Raw genomic sequence first — 21705 nt, 5'->3', positions numbered from 1 at the left:
TTACGAGCCTGAACTATTCGTCGTTTCAAGGCCATTTCCTTATTATCCATGATCACCGGAACAGGTAAACAGATATCAAAACAAGGGAACAGGTACACTGGAACAGGGTCTGTTTCTCAATAAGCTGTTTATTTGAAAGCTGTTTATTTTTGGAAGCTGTTGACTTGATAGCCGTTTATTTCCAACTGAACAATAAACACGTTTTCATGGTATTATATAGTGGTCGAAGCCTTTCCTGAAACGACCATTTTGCACATCCGCATCCTTATTTATCACCATAAAGCCATATGGAGTTCGCTAACTTTCCGAACACATCTCTCGGAACAGCTGCATAGTTACTATTGGAGCGACGTGATCTTCATAAATGTGTCGCAAATTCAAATCGTCTTGTTCGAATAGGACAATTTTATTAAGTTCGCATTATCTCTAATCAATTGTTTGGGAATTTTAGAATACGTCTGACCTAAGTAGAAACAATCGATGGCGTTATGCCTCCCCATTGAAAAGTACGCTCTAATGTTATCTTGTTTTTCACATGCGATATCGTCAAAGATAAAAACTGAATTTGGTTTAGCCGCATTGGGTTCCATAATGTCAGCGTTCTCGCTAAATGTGAAAAAACCAATATCCTTCATGGGCTGCAAAATTTCCCCCAAAAGCTTATATTTGTCCTGATTCAGCGATTTAGAATAGACGTACACGTGTTTAAAGCGTAGACCATTTGGCTCAGTTAGCAGACTCAGCATCGTATTCGTTTTACCGCAATTGGACGGTCCACAGATTAAGCATCTTACGCTATTTGGAAGTAACTCGCCATGTTTTTTGCGCTCCACATTTGTCGTTATAAAGGTATCCAGATTTTGAATGGGCAGCTTATGCTCCTGCGTCACTACCTTCATTTTAGACGGTTAAAATAAAACTACGAACATTTTCAGTATTACATTTTATTTATACATTAAAAAATACAAATCATAGTTTTTTCACTTCCCCGGTTAGAGGATTGTATTGAACTAGTGAGTCGTGCAGGATCAGACAATAAGCAACCGTTCCCGCCTCGAACGCCTCCATCGACTCCATTTCCAGCTTAACATCTACCGTCGAATGCTTCAGAGATTCGTTTTGTTTGGAACAGTCCAGCACAAAGATTGGGCAACTTTTAAAATACAAATAGTCAAACAGAGCGTCTTGCTCATGTTTGGCGTAATAATCTCGTCGAAAGTTTACGTAGTTTTGGTATGCCGTTATGTACTTATTTGCATTAAAATCTAAATGCATCGCTTCGTAAGGATAACTTTCAGAGTTGAGATGCAGTTTTAGATTTCGAATTTTCACGTTATCGAAATCGCCCGCTCTTGCCTCATGCGAAAACTTCTTCCCGCTACGTTGAAATGCCACAATTGCCCATCGCGGTTTTTCTAATTGAGTTGAGGTCTTGATTGGCCATATATCCGACTGTGCCTGCTTCAGTGCGGGCAATTCGTACAGTTCCCACTGCCGAAAAGGTATTGTAATTGTTGCACCCTTATTGATCCGTTCGTATAGACCAATTTTGGCGCTGTCGCTAACCGTGACGTGCGGAACTTTCCATTGAATTTTATTTAACGTTATTACAGCGTCGTCGGCGGTGCCCATGTAACAATCGGAATCGCTTCTTGCACGAATTAGCACCAATTCTTGTCGCATGTTTACAATAACTTGGTGATAATCCTCCATGCTTCCAAATATGTGCTTTAGCGGTATACAGACAGCGAAATGTTTTTCTTTGTTGCTCTTGTTATAATCTACTTGAAGGGATTCGTTTGTGGGTGACCATCCCAAATGCTGCATACCCTTGCTTTCTGTAGACGTATATGATACGTATCCTTTGAGTGAGGAAGTAATTCCAGGATTTCTAGATACGTCCATTTTTTGTCCTCCCAACTCGTAGCGAATTTCTTCAAAAAGGAATGGCGCGAAATTGTTTGTTAGGGTGCACGTTTTTTGAATGGCACCCTCTTCTTGCGGCTGACTCCATTCAATTTTTCCTTCTATGTACAAGAAGCTATCGTACGTAGCGGTTATCAGTTCTTGATTTTGAATTAATATACGGATTTCACTGGAAAGCCCAAAGTTCGAGGACCCTCCGTATGGGAGATAGGTGTGAATATCGGACTTGATTACGGTTTCATCAAAACGTGCGCTTTGAAAGACGTTTAACGAGTCTGCAGCCGCCGCCATTTCGCACTTTCAGATCAATGGATTCCAAAAAGTATTTTTCTGCTGGCGTTAGTGTGCCCGGGCTGTGTCCCGATTGAGAATAACTCGATTTCCGGTCACCTCGTTTATTTATAGTGTTGAGGAAGGATGGCAGTGGACCTTGATTAATACGTAACCCCATATTCTTTTAACTCTAATCGTACGGTAAATGGCTCACTTTCCCCGAAATCGATTGGTTCGCCCTTTTGATTTGTCAACTTTATAGTTATATTGCTAATTCTACTGGTATTTACTTCCAAATACTGAGTATTACTAGGAATTTTATCTAACCGGTAACCTGGTGGAACGGAAACGTCTATTTCGTAAAGGACTTTAGCGGGATTTCCGTTGCGATAGGATCCCCTGATGAGATTGCACTCTACGTGAATGTTAGTGTGTTTAAGGATTTGTATATCTAAGGCAGATGTATGTAGAACATTCGCTTCCAGTATCTTTGATTCGAAACCGAGCATGCGCCCTATGCAGTCTCTTGGAGTAAAATCTATATCAAAGTCGCAGCTAAGTTCGCACTTGAGCGTATTGTTATTTGCAAGTAAACTAAAGCGATTTGTTGGAATGCGAGCTTTTATATACGCGCTTAGCTCTTCCAACTCGTATGCACCGTGCGGAATTGCTATTCCGTGTGAATTATCACCTCTCCTATAATAGAATTTATCGTTTCCCGCGTGTATATTTCTAATACTATTACAGCCATAGAAACCGACCACTCCGATTACGTACAATTTCTCCGAAGGAAGTTCTATGGGTGGATAAAAATCATGACTGGCAGTATTTCCAACGCCCTCTATGCTGAACGTTGTCGACATTATTACTACGCGCTCACCGGCGACGTCCCTGTTATTTATATAGAAATTTTAAGCACAGGTGGCCGCAATTCGTTGTTCCGAATTGTTGCTCTTGCCCGTAATTATAATAGATTTTACAGTCGTGGAAATACTCGATCACTTCTCGTGGTGGTGGGATATTACCGAAACTATCATAGTACCAAACTCGTCTACCACGTTTTTTGTAAGAGACCCAATGAGTGCCACGCCCTCTTTGACTGTCTAAATTAATAACACCGGATTCATTTTTCCATGACGATATAGGCATATTATCTCGCATAAACACGTCCCTAAAGTATGGTACACACCCTTTTGCGTGCTTGCGTAGATCTACATCTGTTAACGGCCGCTTTGGCAATTTTTTGAAGTTTTTTTTTTTAAATGCAACGCCAAACTGCCTCCCGATTTATAAGGTTTCAAGTACAGCGCACCGCCACTTTTATTTCCTATAGCGAGCGATTCCATCGTGCGATTATGGCGTGAAGTTTCATCTAGCATTTTACGCGCGTCACGAGATGCATTAACTGCTTTAGCAATGCCAGCCGCGCCGCCGGCTAAAGCTCCCACTGCCGATAAACCGGCGAATAGGGGTATCAAAAATGGTAAAAACCCACCCTGTTTTGGTATGGGAATAACTCTAGGTACGCTTACATTTTTCCTACCACCTAAACTTTTTATGGCAATATTTGCTGCAGTAACAGCGGACTTTATCACATCCGCGGTATTGCCGCTTTTCCTCATTTTCTTAGCAATCTTCCTGCGCAAGTTCAATAAACTGCTCTTCTTTTTCACTCCCATCCCCAACTTTCGTTTTACCTTCATGATGGTGCCCACTGCGAGAGCCGCTGCTCGTTCCCCTAACTTTGCGTTAGAAGTTTTCAACCGTTCCCAAGCTTTGCGCTCTAAAACTCGATCTGCGTGATGTCGACTTTCCAAGTCTTGGTTATCCCTATAGCTAATGTCGTGCTCTTTACACTGAGCGTCTAGTGGATTAATGCCGGGATCTCCGCGCCTTAACCTTGTATCTAATTGAGTACCAGGTCCGCAATACTGATAGCCGGGAATATGTAGCTCAATTGGAAGTTTGTTTATGAGAGTATTAACCAAGCCACTCCCATCCGTACACTTCCGCTTCCGATTCAACATTGTTGACATGCTACAGTGCGTCGCATATTTATAGGAAATCTGGGGGGCAAATGAAAAAATGCTAAAAGGCAGTACCTAATCGTTTATTGAGGACGTCGATATATGTGATACATTAAATAAGTAGGTCTATAGTGTAATATTTCCATCATGCACACTGTATTGTGAGAATTTACATTATTCTTATAGTTTAATACATCTTCAATATCCCGATAGATGTTGGCGTCGTCTTCCTCCTCCTCCTCGTCCCCAAACTCCATTTTACGAAAGTGACGGTAGTTAATCACCTGTTCGATAAAATCTTGATAGAAACAGGACAGAGCGTATGATTCCAGTAAATCAAATCGATAGTTGATTATATCTTTCAAATTAAACAGTTCTTCAATATCGTTCTTTCCCATCGTGCAATATTGAGAGCTGCTGTTGCCACATTGTATTCTTACACTCTTCAACATTTTTTCAGTAGCCCCCTTCACTGACTCCCAGGTATAGTAGACGGTGATATTACTATTAAGTGTATCCGAACTTTGATCTCGTTCGACATCTTTCTCTTCGTTCACATTCGACCAATCTACCGATCTTTCGATCTCTTGTGATCGGAAAAACTTCATTTCGAGATATGTTTGCCATTTTAAAAGTGTCACCCAATCTTCTCTTTTCATGAGTATAACACTGCCGCATACGATTCGTAAAATTGGTTCAAGGTTAAGGTGTGTACTGTAGCCGATTTCTATGTATTTATCTTCGGAGAAGGCGTATGAGGTACAATCGATTAAACGTTCTTCAATCGCTTTGCTATGCATATTTTCAACTTGAGAAGGTGATGACGTTGAACCATATCCGTTATCATTACAACACCAACATGAGCACGTGAAATAGTTACTATTACAGCTATTTTTAGTCGCCATGGATGATAGTTTCTTTAGTGTATTCATGAGAGAGTGCACGACGACAACAACTCCACAACTGAAGAATTTTTTCATGGGACGTTCATTTTATTTCGAAATGAAAATCGATTATTTATAATATTCTTTTATTTACAACAACAATATTCTATACATTATTTACATAAATTTCAAATTTGTAGTTTTTCCCGCTGCTCCGGCGCTTTCGATGAATACATCTCTAGTCTTCAAGGACTCTTTGAGGATGTTCAGTCGGTCACCTTCTTTGAAGTATTCATAGAATCGTAATGGCAGTACACATTTAAAATTTTCGGTTTCCAATACTATTCGGTCACCATATTTTGTATTTATGATGTCGGCATTCACAATTTTAAACTTCTCCCCCACTTCCAAGTCCTTGACATTTTTGAATGCTTTACAGAATGTACTGCTGTTTAGTGCGATAAGATCCATATTAACTGTTTCGAGAACACTACTGGACTGACTGAAACTATCTCTTCAGCACAGCCTTATATTTCTAACTCGTGACCTTGAAATCTGCAGCGATACACTGCCGCACGATGAGTCACTCGTAATACGGGAGAAATTATTGCATGACATTGCTCGATTCTACGTCGGAATCGAACTCTATCGACTGCTACAGTTTCCCATGGTCCTTTCCTTGCTGCCCAATAAGCAAAATGCCATGCCACCATTATGTACGTTTTATTATTGGATTCATCAAAACTAACACTCTTCACCGGAAGAGGATGCTGATGATTCTTCATTCTTCCACGCTTGTAACTCTTGACTAAACTGCTCCAACTTTGCATCCCTTAGTTTCCGAATAATACATTCGTCACATATTTTATAGCTTAAGTAACTATCACATATTGCTTCACCTAACTCATACTTTTTGGCAATAGCTTGGCACTCCTCTGGGCTATATTCACCTTTTCCATATATCTCCTCGTGCTCTGCATCAAATACTAATGCCGCAAAATGCTGCTTCAGGCGTCTCACTGCCGTCATGAAATCGACAGCTTTGGTCCATGATTCTGCAGCATAAGCCATCCACGACATTTTTAATACATGTATACCTTGTAACGAACACACAGAAGCTTATATAAGTCTCCATCCTCCCACCACATCTTTAACGTCTTATTTAGAATCGAACCTAGTACAGAATGACCTTGAAGACAGCTATCACCGCCCAGAACCTCTTTAGTTTCGACAAGAACCCTTACTTGGCAAACCGTTTGACCTTGATTCATGTTTGACCTTGAAGGCAACTACTCAAAACCGTTTGACCTTGACATTAGCTCAGAACCACTTTAGTTCAGGCAAAAACGGCCGTCTACGTTTGACCTTTCAGTGACATTGATTTGAGCAAAGTTTCAAACCCACATACACGTTTGACCTTCAGTGACATTGATTTTGCAGAGTTTCAACATTGATTTAGCAGAGTTTCAAACCCACGTCTACGTTTGACCTTCCAGTGACATTGATTTAGCAGAGTTTCAAACCCACGTCTACGTTTGACCTTCAGTGACATTGATTTAGCAGAGTTTCAAACCCACGTCTACGTTTGACCTTCCAGTGACATTGATTTAGCAGAGTTTCAAACCCACGTCTACGTTTGACCTTCAGTGACATTGATTTAGCAGAGTTTCAAACTCACGTCTACGTTTGACCTTCCAGTGACATTGATTTTGAACCGGCTATACTATACTACTATAAAACCTCTCTCTGTTGCTTATACACAGAACAGTACAATAGGATGGCAACGTTGATTTCTCCTGTCGCTCCAACTCGTTGACAGCGTGGCAGTAAACCATTGAACTATATACTCGTAACTGGAAGGGAAACAAGCATATTATTAGTGAAGCCAGAGGAGTGGTAGTATCTTTATCTATCTCACACTAGTAACATTAAATTCAATGACATCTATTTCACTTAAATTCATACAGTCGTATTTTCTGTTTCTATCAGGCGTGCTAATAAACCGAGTAATAAACAAACTGGGCGCGATGAGAGTGACAAAAATAGTTACCTATACCACTACTTCATTCTGTCGCACGTCTTCAACGGTACGCATTTGTTGCCTATACCGGTTTTCCTTCCAGTTACGTTGTTTGTAGTTCAATGCAGTAAACATAGCCAGAGGGGCGTTTTAATAGTATATTACGTAACGAGTGTTGAAAGCGATACTTTTCACACGAGATGTGAAGGTTGCCATACGAGGCGAAGCCGAGTGTGGCAATCACACGAGTGTGAAAAGTGGCTTTCAAACGAGTCATGTACACTATTTTTCCTACGACTCTCCATACAACCAAAAATCTACTTACATAATGAAACAAAAGTTATTTTATTTCGAACCAACTACTAAAACTATCTAAAAATACGAAATAGATTCAATTTCTCTTCAACGAACTAATGTTATAATTACTTTAGCAAAGAGGTACTTGTCGTTTGGAGCTTCTGCCAGAAATTTACTAATATTATTAGACGTACGCTACTTTTCATACCTCAGCCGCAATTTAGTTGGTAGTAATTCGAGTGTAGTGGATTTTGCCTCTTCCCTGATGTTGGGTGGAGTACACTCTACATCCATGGAAGAATCACTTTTCGCCATTAAAATTAAGTAAGGAATTAAACGCGTAGCACAAGGGAATAAATTCAAGAATAAACTAATCGCAATTACAATTTTAAAGTTTGACGTACGCTTACTACGTTGTTGTTACACGAAGATTAGACTACTACGAAAGCAAAACGTAACATGCGATTTGCTTTCTAATATATGGTAAATCTTATGAGAAAGCAAATCACACGGGTGCGTTTTGTTTTCCGTTACATTTTGCCATAAGTGAGCGAAATTGTCAATTTTCAAGTAAACATAATTGTACGACATATGTCATTTTCAATGAATGTCGTAGGAAAAAGCTATTTACAATTAGATGTGATTAGTTACAATGAATGATTTTTAGCTTCCTAGCATGTGCTAGGTAGCTATTGCGATAGCCGTTTTTTGAACATTTCAAAATTTCATCAAATGTCGACGTTTTAGACCATTTTAAGCAACTTTTAAAGAATAAAATTTTTTCCGTCGTATGTACGTGTACGTACGTACGTTTGTTGGCAATTTTCTGAGAAAACGGCTCGACGGATTTTGTTGAAATTTTGTATATATGTTTTAGGCATACCGAACAGAAAAATAACGGATTTTTGAAAAGAAATTTTGGAGCGCCGTAACGGCATCGAACTTTTTTTTTCAAATAGCAACCTAAAATTTTTATTCTATTATTTGGAAGACCTTATTTTCCTGTGTACAACCTACAAAAAATTGGGCCGGGTTATATTATCAAAAAACGGAGAAAAAATTGTCAAAGTCAAAAAATTGTGTTGCATATGTGCAAAACGCAACGATCTTGTTTCTGAAGCAATTTAAACGAAATTTCTATGGTAAGTCCCTTTTAATAAAAGCAAACAAAATTCATGCGCAAAAATCGTGTTGCGCATGCGCAGAAATGCAATTTTCTTATTTATGGAACAATTAAAACGAAATTTGGATGGTAGGTCCTCCTAATAAAAGAAAACAAAATGCATGCGCAAAAAATCGAGTTGCGCATGTGCAACATCCAACTTCTTATTTATGGAGCAATTTTAACGAAAATTGGATGGTAGGTCCCTCTAATAAAAGCAAACAAAATGCATGCGCAAAAATCGTGTTGCGCATGCGCAGAAATGCAACTTTCTTATTTATGGAACAATTTTAACGAAATTTAGATGGTAGGTCCTTTTAATAAAAGCTATCAAAATGCATGCGCAAAAAATAGTGTTGCGCATGTGCAACATCCAACTTTCTTATTTATGGAGCAATTTTAACGAAATTTGAATGGTAGGTCCCTCTAATAAAAGCAAACAAAATGCATGCGTAAAAAATGCACCTTTCTTATTTTTTCCGTCTGTATGTACGTACGTACGTTTGTTGACAATTTTCTGAGAAAACGGCTCGACGGATTTTGTTCAAGTTTCGGATATGTATATTAGGCATACCGAACAGAAAAATAACGGGCTGGATTTTTGAAAAAACATTTTGGAGCGCCGCAATGGCATCAAACTTTTTTTTTCAAATAGTAACCTGAAGTTTTTATTGAGTTATTTGGAAGATCTTATCTTCCTGTGTACAACCTACAAAAATTGTGTCGGGTTTTATTACCAAAAAATGTTTCAAAACCCACTCGTGGGTATTGCCGCGTAACACATTGTAAATGATGGGTAATGGGTAAATATAGACCATAGCAGCTATCAATTAGCGAAAATCTGAAGTCTCTTGGTGACCCAGGGGCCGAGATCTCGATGGAACAGACGGACGGACATAGACAGACAGACGAAAACACAAGCACATAAGCGTTACCTCAACATCGTTGTGATACACTAAAAAGTTGGCATTGCGCAGTTTGCGCGCATATGCACACCTGATTTTTACGGTTTGCGATATGTTGCCATTACTAGAAGCATCTGCGGTTAAAATTTCAAAGAAATCTCCACAAATAAGAAAGTTGGCAAATATGGAGTTCAGTAAAACTGTGGGAAATGGGCGAATATAGACCATAACAGCTATCAACTAGCGAAAACCGGAAGTCTCTAGGTGGCCGAGATCTCGATGGAACAGACGGACAGACAGACAAAAACACGAGTACATAAGCGTTACTCAACTTCGTTGTGTTACGCTGAAAACTGAGAAAAAATGTCAAAGTTGATTAAACTTATGTCTTATTATCTCACACGCTTCACAAGAACTGCACAACGAAATGAAAACATCGATGCTCGTGCGATTGCTGAAGTTAAGCAACGACAAATACGGTCAGTCGTTGGATGGGTGACCGCGATGTATTGTCTCGTTTTATTAAATTTTTTTTTTTGAATAGTATTCCACATTTTTTATTTTAAAGAGATGAGTGACCTCATACAAATGTTTTTTTTCCAAATAATAACTCTCATTTTTTTATTAACGAGCAAAGTGGAGTGGAGACTTCCTTTTTTTGTTTAATCTACAAAATTATGCATTTTTCCGAAATATCTAAAATTTTAATTTACCGCACATAATTTTATGTCTTAATTATACGCATTTCATTTCTACGGTTGGCGCGTTCTGACTTTACGTGTATGATGTGTTGCCTCACCATAATGAAAACACTTCTAGTTTAATACTTGGAGTTTAATGCGCATTGCCAAGATCACGATTTGTGCAGTGTAAGCGCCAAGCAGTGTGGTGAAACGCATGTGGTTTATTTATGGTGAATGTTGACGTTTTAGATCATTTTAAGCAACTTTTAAAGAATAAATTTTTCCCGTCTGTGCGTACATGTTGGCAATTTTTGGTTTCAGGTAGGAAGCTATTCTGTCAAGAATTTGACACCTGGTTTTTGCGTGGGCTAATTATATATTTAAATTATTTATTAATTTTATATATATTATATATATATATATATATCTCTTACTGGAGATTAACAGAAAGCTTCAACGTGGAAAATCGGGAAAGCTTTGTCGGGTAGGGATGTACATGAATTATTTCAGGCTGTTCTTAGGGACACAGGTTTCCGGGGTGCATTTGAGCATACTGTACAGTCGCTGGACGATCAGGCCAAATAATGCAATTTCATTGGTCAAATGAAATAGAGGAACAACGGGCGCCGAAGTGTAGTTGTTAAATGTACATTATCCATTTCCTAAATTTGAAAATGTTCGAGGATACCTACTTACCTAATATTCGGGGGTAATACCACGAGTGCTTATGAATTAATGCATTAATGGTTAAGCGCGCGCGTTATTTATGGACATTGTTTATGTTTTAACATGCAGTGTCATGGCAACGTGGAAGGAAATTCATTTTTTTAAATTTCCCTTTAATATTTATGCAGGTGTGTATGCATTGGGTCTCTTAAGGTTGACATTCAACTGAAAATTTCTAGAACGTTTTTCTTGTAACATTTTCTCCAGTAGATGGCCTACCAGAAGGCAAACTCATTAATCCATTAATTAATTTCATCAAATGTCTTTATATTGCTTCGAATTACAATTTTGTTATCATCAGTGCCGAGAGCCAAATGTAACGATTTTATTTTAGCGTCTGGTCATCACTTATTTTAAGCAAAAAACGGCTCATATTATTTTATCTGGAGAAAACAATAATACAATTTAACATCATTTACACTGCTAAAACGAACACCGAATTATTGCGCGATTGCAGGCAGCTATCGGTCTCATTCGGATTGCTGTCGCCGCCCGTCCTTGAGTGGACCAATGAAATTACATCATTTGGCCTGATCGTCCAGCGACTGTACAGTATCCTTAAATGCCACCCTATAATGGAGAATACAACGACGGTGATTACGTTGAACTCTTAGTCCAATCAAATCAGACGTAAAAATACTAAATGGTTACAAAAGGTCCGGTAGAAGATTTTATTTTTCCGATTTGTTAAAATAGTAAAGTGAGAGAAAAAACCAAGTTTTCCAATGCGACCGACGTTGGGGGAAATGTGGTCAAAAATCAACGAAAATGCCTGACTTTTTTTAGTTCTTCTGAAATAACTCGCCAACGGCAATACTTAGGTAAAATCATCTTTTATTAAAAACTGTAGTGTATAAAAGTACCTTTCATTTTATATTTTATTGGGCCCCGTAGCATGTATAGTTTAACTTTAGGAGATACACCAATTTAAAGTCCCGTGTTTTTCTCAATTTTTGGAAATATTACCATTATTAAAGCATTTTTTAAGAATTAAAAGAAATGTGGGACAACTAATTTGTCTCAGATTTAGATTTTGCATGAACATGCCTCTAGTGATGCCGTGTAAAACTTTTGAAAATGGAGACAGGGAGAGGCGGTACACGTTCTACTCTTCATGGTATTCTAATGAAAGGTATTATCGAAATGAATTGGTTACTACAAACCATAACCTTCCTACGCGAGTCTGTCTCGACATCACTGGGCGACGGTTGGGGGGGATTTATCTTTCATGGTATTCTAAGAACAAAAGACACTGTTTTCTACCAATTGCCGCCCTTTTTTCTAACCCCTTACCAAAGGGGAGGGAGATGGGGGGGGGCTGGTTTATGCTTCATGGTACTCTAATGAATGGAATGGTCTTGATGAAAGGAATTCACTTTTAACAATCACGAAACCATCCTCCCCGACCCCTTTGGTGTCGCATTTTTATTAGTTGACAGTTTTTCTCGTCTTAATTGCTAGGCAAGAGATTTTCATAACATAAACAAACCAAATTTACTCGGTAAAAAACACGCCTCTTGTGCAATTATAAGTCAAGCAAAAATTTAAAGATTAAATAAATAAATTTAGGTATTAATTTCTAGATGTACACCTGGTGCGGGTGGTAAAAATCGATGCATATTTTTATTATTGGCTTATTAAGTAGTTTAAACTGGTTGTGGTTCGTTCAGATCACCCAACTGAAGAGGCACCACTGTTCCTTAGACACGCCCTTTCCATGTAAAATTCCTCCGTTAGATGTCGCTGTTGTCCCATCTTTTGAAATTAAACCCCTTCTCAATCTCCCACCTGTTAAGACTTCGAGGAATTGGTTCGTTTATCTCTTACCGATCAGAAACCAGAACCAGCTTCCATACCAAGCATTATTACATCCCCGACTAAACCCCCAAAAATCCTTTTAATTATTCGCTTGTGTTACTGGTGTGATTAATCCTTACAGGGTTAAAACCCTGCGGGCTTTATGCTACCTGATAACAGCACTGGTACCTTGCGTTCATGCATTCAATTGATGGATCGGGCATGAATCCAACGTATCATCATCTCCGTGCTTGCCGTTCGATGCAACTGTCTTTGAGGAGTCGCTTGAACTGGGTGGAAGTTTCCTTTAAGGGTCGTCGCCAAGTTGCCGCCCTTACCGAAAGGCAATATTACTTTCCGTTTAAGTAAAGTATGACCTGGGTTATATTTTGATTTGTGTCGGGGCCCAGTAAAGATCTGAAATTTAATTTGAGGAGAACGCTTCCTGTACTTCTTATACCTGCCGGTAGCCTTGATCACAGTCTATGCCTGTAACTATAATTACAGGTAATTAGCCGCCCGTTCAACACCACGTTCCGGAAATAAAACACGAGAAAAAATCGTTTATTTTGACACAATTCCCCCTCGTGTCGGTGTCTCCCGACCAGCACCGGCTCCGTTTCACTAAAGGGTGCATCAATAGTTGCATAATATATAACATTTGTTATAATTTTTACTTCACTAAACAGTTTTAAATTACTCCGAATTTAGTTACCGAAGTATTTATTCATTTATTAAAAGAAGTTTGCTCTCCATATCTCATTAGTCTTAGTTTTTAAGGAACGTCCCATCGCAATTGTACACATTACTCGAAGGCACGTACCAATAAAGTCGCGCTTTTGGACGACGTTCTGTCTCATATTCAAATGTCCGTAAAAAATTTGCATTATATTAGGTAATAGTTACTTCCTACAGCGACGAACAATACGTTTGGAGTAAGGTGGTATGAATAGCAATGAAAATTTCCACCATCTCGTTAGTGATTACATGCAAAACTTTAATGCTGTTTTAAGTAATCCTTTGGCATGATATAATTATATTTAAACACAGAATGTTTATTAGACATAAAATTTATCCGTTTACGACATGCATGAACAATTCAACGTAAAGATGGACGCGGTTGTAAAATTTCATTAGATTACGCACGTGGGATATTAACGATATCCGTGTTTACATTTTACTACATAACCTCTTAAGTCCGCCAATATAGTATTTAGCGTTCGTAGAAATGTAAGTGACATTCATTAATAAAAGACGATGCAGTGTAGAGTAAATTTTCTCATTTTAATCATCCGATGTAATTACTCGAACGATATACAACTAAACAGACAAGATCTAGTACTACTGTGATAATTTCGCAACTGTTTGTGTAATTAGTTTATGCATCACGTAAGTACCACACCTAATGGTGAAGGCTTTTATCTGTACTTTATCGTATTGCAGTGGAAATTCCATATTCATTAGTATCAACATTGTGCACAATTAGTATAAATTCTATTCATCCTTGCATTTTCCTTTGAACGTTCTAATAATGGTATATTCGAAGCAATTTTAGGTTATTATTTAACTAGCATATAATTAGAAACTCGTTCAAGAGAAAGTATGTGAAAATTTCTATGTGTGTACATGTTTCTCCAGATGACAATGATTTGGCAAAAGTTGACATTCTGAAAAGCTTTAAAATTGCGAAGTGATACATATAATAGATTATATCTTATTTAGTTTGTGGTGAACTCTTATTGGTGCATTTTTATCAAGTTGTACAATAACATCTGGAATTCCGGTACGTTTCCAATAGCATGGAGAACAGCAGTGGTCGTACCAATTCACAAACATGGGCAACCTATGAATGATCCTAACAGCTACCGCCCAATATCGATGACCTCAGTAATCTGCAAAATCCTAGAAAGAATAATCAATAATAGATTAATGGCATACCTAGAAACATCCAAATTCTTCTCCTCCAATCAAAATGGTTTTCGAAAAGAGAGATCAACAATCGACTGCATCAGCAAATTAGAAATATCCATTAAAAATGCCTTGGTTAAAAAAAGCCAGCTTTCAGCGGTGTTCTTTGACCTTCGGAAAGCTTATGATACGACATGGAGACACCAAATTATTAGTGTTCTTAAGAATTGGGGCATCACCGGCCAAATACTTAATTTCATCAAAAATTTTGTTACTGACAGAAAATTCATAGTTCGTATTGGAAATACTTTTTCGGAAAAAGTTACCCAAGATAATGGTGTTCCCCAAGGATCTGTTTTGAGCCCTACCCTTTTCTTGATTGCCCTAAATGATATATTAGATGAACTACCCAAAGAAGTGCAGGGGACGCTATATGCGGATGATCTCGTTATCTTTTCGTCTAGTAATAATCCAAGGACAACTGAACGATTGCTCCAGCGCTCCCTTAAACGCCTTGAACACTGGTCAAAGAATAACGGTATCATTTTCTCAGAGCAAAAAACGAAAAGCGACATTCACAAATAAAAGAAGACCACTGCTCCCACGATTAAGGCTTTATGGAACCACATTGGAAAACGTTTCGGAAGTCAAATACCTGGGACTAATTTTCGACCGAAAAATGTCTTGGAAATCCCACGTTAATTCGGTAATTGACAGTTGCAAGTCCTCACTTAACGTTATCAAAATGATTGCTCACCAAGACTAGGGCTCAAGCACTCAAACGTTACTTACTATCATCAATGCCCTTATAAGATCAAAAATTGAATACAGCCTAAGTATTTACAACTCCACTACTAACAGGATGACTAAAAAACTGTTCTCGGTATATCATTATGGATTGAGGATCGCCACGGGAGCCCACCGTACCACCCCAATAATGAGCCTATATGCTGTCAGCGGACAAATTCCACTAGAATACAGAATCTCCAAGCAGCTACTGAATTATACTGTGAGGGTATTAGGGAACCGAAATCATCCCAACCATGCAGACTTCAGTCAACCATTATTTCAGAATAGCTACCAACTCGCTCCAAGAATATCTCCACCCTGTAATGTATGGTCCAAAATACTTCTACAAGAACTTCACTGCAAACCCACATTAATCCCACAATTCTCACTACCCTATCCGTGGGCTATTCCTCCACCGCACATTAACATCGCATTGTCTCAATACCGTAAAGCAGAAACAAATCCCAATTGGTATCAGATCCTGCTCCGAGATATACTCACAAACCACGAAAAATCTAAGCTGATTTTTACTGACGGATCTAAAGATGCTACAGGTACAGGAGCTGCCTTCAGTTCTGAGAAGCAAAAAGGCCTTTTTAAATTACCTCCGGAGTCCTCCATTTATAGTGCAGAATTGTATGCTATAAAACAAGCACTAAAGTACGTCCTAAACAGTGAACATGATACCTACTGCATACTGACCGATTCTCTGAGTGGCATACAGAGCATGGCCGATATTTATTCGCGCAATGAATATATGAAGGAAATACACGATCTCCGACGGCAGATTCATGACCGCAGTAAACACCTACAGTTTGTATGGATTCCGTCGCACACGAACATTACAGGAAATGACACAGTGGACCAGCTCGCCAAAGAAGCTACTCACAAAACCACACAAGATGAACAAGTGCATGCTGAGAAATGACTGTAAATCATTACTACAGGGTACAATCCATCGGAAATGGTTAGACCACTGGACAGCCCTGGCAGAACGAAAACAATACTTCCTTCCCCCTCGTCCTCTGAAATGGACCGGTTCCGCTACACTAACGAGAAAAGAAGAAACGGTGCTGAACAGGGTAAAAATGGGCCACACTAGAATGACTCACCATTTTCTACTACAGAACAGCGTTCAACCTATGTGTGAACAGTGTAATGTGATATTCACCGTTAGACATACAGATCTATTTATGTTACTGTAAGACTTATTGTAACAGTGCTGTAAGACCTCTGTGTTAAAAAGCACTTATAAAACTACTAATAAAAAAAAAGTTTTAAAAGTGGAATGCGCATGCTAGTTTACGTTTTCATGTGCTTCCACTTGTTGGTGGTGGTGTTAGCGATTAAATTACACGATTTTGAAGTATTGTTATTATTTTATGGCGATTAACCGGATTTGGTGTAATTCTCAGTAGTAATATTCCAAGGCCAGTGATAATTGTGAAATAATTTTGGCAAATTTCCAAAGCACGTTGCTTACTAACCGCCCGACGCCGAGGACGTAAAATTTTGAAATGAACAATTTAAAAAGTTAAACGTACTTGCAGATGAGTTTGTTGATTCTATTTCCGCGGATAGTGTTAATTATGGAATTATGAAACTCTTGATCAATATTTTTATAGAACTGGAATTACTGTGGCCAGTTATTTTCAGTGGAACATACTTCGACGTCTAGTAGATGACCAATGTATGTTCTGGACCAGGAAGTGACGTCACACCAATCAGAAACGAGGTCATGAGGTCACAGCCAATCAGAGACGGGTACGCCCTCCCTCCCTTTTTTAAGATCGTAACGCGGCCTTTTTCTTACAGGTTCGTGAAGTCGTCCTTTTAGAACCGGTACCAGTCCACGTATGTAGCTGATGAACCGGGTGGAAATGCTGTTGGACTAGTTGAAAAAGCTATTGGACCACCTTACGAACCTGAAAGGGCGTATCCGTCTCTGATCGGCAGTGACGTCATGACCTCGTTTCTGACTAGTGTGACGTCACTTCCTGGTCCAGAACATACTTTGGTCATCTACTTGTTTGTATTCGTGATTTAGAAGAAATAATTAATGAAAACAAGAAATATCTGCGGTAACATTATTTTGTATACTACTAACTTCAGGTCTATGCATCCATACAGGGTGAAGCAATATGTGATTTCTTGGTGAAATATTTGCTTCTGAATTCAAAAACATGACGCATGTTTATCATATTGTAATTAATCCTTTCGATTGGCATTTGAACCTTAATATTTTTAACAGAAAATGTATTTACTGGAACATTTTTCTGTTTGTTGTAAATTTACTATTATTACTATACGTAAGTATAATCTGTAAAATAAGCAGCAATTAGTACCTCGGAACCTGCTAGAATTTACAGCTGCACTCTGTAATTTTTTATTCTTTTAGAAATATACAATGGAAGAAGCGTACAATTGATAAAATGTATATCCATTCTATTAAAAAAAAATCTAAAACAGTAATGATGGAATATGGCATATTTGCAAAATTCTAATATAGTTCATTTTGAACGTCCCTCATAAATGGGCGACTGAATAATGAAATCTGGATTACGCCAACTTTTTCAATTGGCAATAATAGGTGCCCGCTTTTTTATGGCGTAAAATTGCAAAGCGGAACGCAAATGATACGTTAATCACACAATACGTGGATGTAGTAGTGTGAAAGGCCTTTTCTAGTTAGTGTTATAAAAGGACGACTTCATTACGGTTAATTATTGTTTAATCCCAACAATGGGCGCCTCGAACAGCGTAAACGTTAAATGCACGTTACTTTTAGATATCGTCTCTAGTGCAAATATTTACGTATAGTGAGGGGGTGTGTGGAAATTTAATACGATGAAACTTATGTTTCAATCCTTCGGGCTAAACGCTGCTTTTTCATATAATATTATAATAACGTAGAATACCTCAGGCCAAATTCTTTGTAACATAAAAAATTACCTATACATCGCCAATTTTAATTATTTGACAAAGCGGCATATGTTGCCGGTTGTTAAAATAATTTTTGTAACCATTTATCCTCATTTTGAAGAGGTCAAACTAGTGAATGTACAAATCTAGAATTCTGGACACGTTTCATTCAGGAAACAGCTTTCAGGAACTCTTTTAGCGCCGTCTTTTTAAATACTGAACAGACGGATTTATTTACTGTATCGTGCTTACGGTGTAACTTTTATGAATTAATTAGTCTTGTGTATCGTTTGTTGACTTTTGAGATTTGGATGTAAACACAATCACAAATTCATTAGTAGTAATAAACTAAAATTATGCTTATTTAGCGAAAGCTATTAATGAATACATTCCTTTCATTCCGTAAATTTTTAAACATTTTAAAAAATAGTTGCTTAGTGGTTCCCATTACGGATTGCTAGAAAAATATACAGATATACTATCACATGGAAATTGCAACACGAAAAAATCATTGGAATTTTTTCGAAACGTTAACTACTAAAAGCTAGAGTTGGTTAAATCCATTGCTTGTAGTTTTACACCTCCCTCGTTCAGAACATGGTCTCTACTTCTTTAAATGACGAACACTTCGTTAAGTAATTTGATACCTGTACGTTGTAACTGTATTCCTGTACAGGATAGTTTTAAAGTTCATTTTACGTAATTAAAATGTTAAGTTTAAATATAACCATGAGTGCGAATGTGAATGTATGAGATTAATGCATCAAAAGGAAATTATTTTTTTCAGTTCATTGTAACCGAATTTGGATTTTAAATATGGCTGCCATGAATCAGGAAGAAAATTAGATTTAGGTAATGATCGCCGCGTAAATAGAATTTTTTACATAGTGATGAAATTATCGGACTTTTTTTTAACGAAAAATCGTATGGAAAGTGGTACTTTTTTTGCCGATTTTGACTCTGCGTTTCCATGGAGTTTAGTCCTGTCTATGAACAATAGCATCCATTCTTGAGTGACAGTAAACCGCGAATGTTAATAAAATTATTCAATTGTGGGTTATTATGGATCACTATGCAAAAAAATTTCGTGTACAACACTTGTTGAAAGTGTCTTTTTTCCATGAATTTGCTTCATTAACTCGGGCTTCGCCCTCATTAATCAAACTGCAAATTCATGAAAAAAAGTATCACTTTCAAAACTAGTTGTACAAATAACTATTCGCTCATACTATGTAAATAAAGTAAATTAGGGAAAAACTGCATATGAGTATTGAGTATTAACGCTAAGGTTAAATTCCGAGTCATTGTAAATAAGAAATCCCGAGCTAGTAGAACTATTTGAATCAGTCTGTTCGCTACCGCTGTCAAATTAGCAAATGCTTTATTCACGGGTGAGTTATCTATATAAACGAAAGTGGATTGTGCGCGTAAAGCAGAAATGAGGCCACGATATAAACACTACGAGGGTATAAAATACGGAAATTTCCAGCACCAAAGCAGCAGTTGCCCGCCATCTTTCAATGGAGCAACATCTGTGCCGTTCGCGCCCGTAAACCATAACCGCGTATTCTTGTAATCGCGAATTGAGGGGAAAATAAAAATAAATAACCGAGCGAAACCATCTCCAACGAGCCACCGTATATCGACCGAAGACGATCTTCACGGCACTCCGGAGAAAATTAGGAAGATTGCGAAACAACCGAAGACGAGTCCCACTTTCTATTCTGAGCGCGGTCCGTGTGCTTTGAGGGTACCAAGGAGGTCCCACTGAAGCCTGCCTGTGATTGGCCAACCCAAATTCGAATAGCAGCCTACAGTGGGCGGTCCTAAACCTACTCAACTTCAACATCAATCGAAGAGAGACCAAAATTGCGTTCCGACACCTGGTGCACATAAGCAGTATATTTCCAAGGTATTTTATAAAGTATCATAAAACTTTATCGCGTCGTAGTTTACCGTTTTTCGTAGTTCATACCGTTGTAGCTTACTGTGTTGTAGTTTAGAACAGCATGTATATATTGTAAAGGCAACTTCATTCCCTACTAGTGTTTTTGAGTTCAAATAAGTGCTGTGTGAGCACTGTTCGCTTTTATGTTAACGACTCGAGCCTGAAAAGCGTTACGACACGCACTTACGGCAGTAGGTTTTAATTTTCGATTTAGTTATATACTAATTTCTGAAACAAAAATGAAGTTTCTTTCTGTACTCGGCGGTTCTAGGATAAACATTTTAATTTCAGTTAACATAATATAGATTTTCCTTTTTGTGCAGTGAATTTTGTGAATGAATGAGCTAACCTTACTTTTAGATGAGTTTGCCGCCTCAACTCCCACTTCTTTTAAAATGCGTTATTTACAGATTAAAGGCGAATTTCTATGAAAATAAGAACGTAATAGGTTTTAATAAAGATTATTGATTTTTATTCATTTATCCTTTCCCATTTTCCTCGAGGCCAGAAAAGGACCATCGACTAAACGCTAGCCGAAGTCCAACAACAAATGTTTTATGTAAGAAGAACCACCCCGAAATAAAGTAGCTTGAGGAAGAAACGGTAGGAAAAGTTGAAAAGTAACCAGCCGGTTACAATGTTACCTGTTCATTTATAATTGAATTTCTTGGAGCATTTTCGTTTTCAGTGCTAATATATTGCTGTTTATTTACAGGATGTTTCATCTGGAGGCGAGTTGCTTTGGCGGTTAGGTCAAGCCATATTACACTTGACATTGAGAATTAATTACTTTATACTATTATTTTGGTATGACATGTTGATTTGCATTGTTGTTAATGTTGATAATCATAATGCTCTTTGTACTGTTTATCTGAACCGGGTAATTATGAATATTTATGCTTAGCAGAAGGACTTGTTTCGAATATGTATTATGCCCATATTTGATTTCGATACCACGCTGCATGTCAAAGAGGCAAAGCCCACCTGACATACGCCAGAGATATGTTTATATGTACTTGTTTTTATGTGTCAGAAAAGAGCCAGCTTGCTAGTATTGCCAATCAATTCTGTTAGTCGACCCTTGACATTTAGTGACTAAATATTAGTTTTCGTGTCAATCTTTTGCTAGGCCGAGGCAAATATGTCAAATGTCGAGCCCTATATAGATACTGAATATTTTGTTTATGATTTTGTATACGGATGAGCCTATGATCCGACATTTCATAAAGTTACTTGACATTACGATTACGAATCTTTTTTTTTATTATTTTTGTTTGATTTTGCTATACAACGCTTTCCTTTAATAATATTGTCAGATTTGGTTAAACAAACTAGGTATAAACTGTACATAATATACGTATGCCTGCCTGGAATTATTTTTTTTGTCCTTCTAGTAGCTGCGATACAAATAATCTTTATATTATATTTCTTTTAATTA

The 21705-nt window shown here is 37.9% G+C and overlaps 1 protein-coding gene across 1 annotated transcript; it reads right to left on the bottom strand.

Moving 5' to 3' along the window:
• Nucleotides 1-969: 969 nt before the first annotated feature.
• Nucleotides 970-2217, bottom strand: LOC116182867. The gene has a single exon (XM_031503423.1). The coding sequence runs from the start codon at nucleotides 2215-2217 to the stop codon at nucleotides 970-972; it is 1248 nt and encodes a 415-aa protein (XP_031359283.1).
• Nucleotides 2218-21705: the final 19488 nt, after the last annotated feature.

Source organism: Photinus pyralis, unplaced genomic scaffold, assembly GCF_008802855.1.
Source record: "Photinus pyralis isolate 1611_PpyrPB1 unplaced genomic scaffold, Ppyr1.3 Ppyr1.4_unclustered_Scaffold7849, whole genome shotgun sequence".
NCBI lineage: Eukaryota > Metazoa > Arthropoda > Insecta > Coleoptera > Lampyridae > Photinus > Photinus pyralis.
The sequence above is the reverse complement of the archived record's forward strand: the minus strand, read 5'-3'. Positions and strand labels throughout refer to the sequence as shown.

What these genes read in the sequence shown, in the direction of transcription:
- LOC116182867 (XM_031503423.1), bottom strand. Translation starts at nt 2,217, where the DNA reads ATGGCGGCGGCTGCAGACTCGTTAAACGTCTTTCAAAGCGCACGTTTT.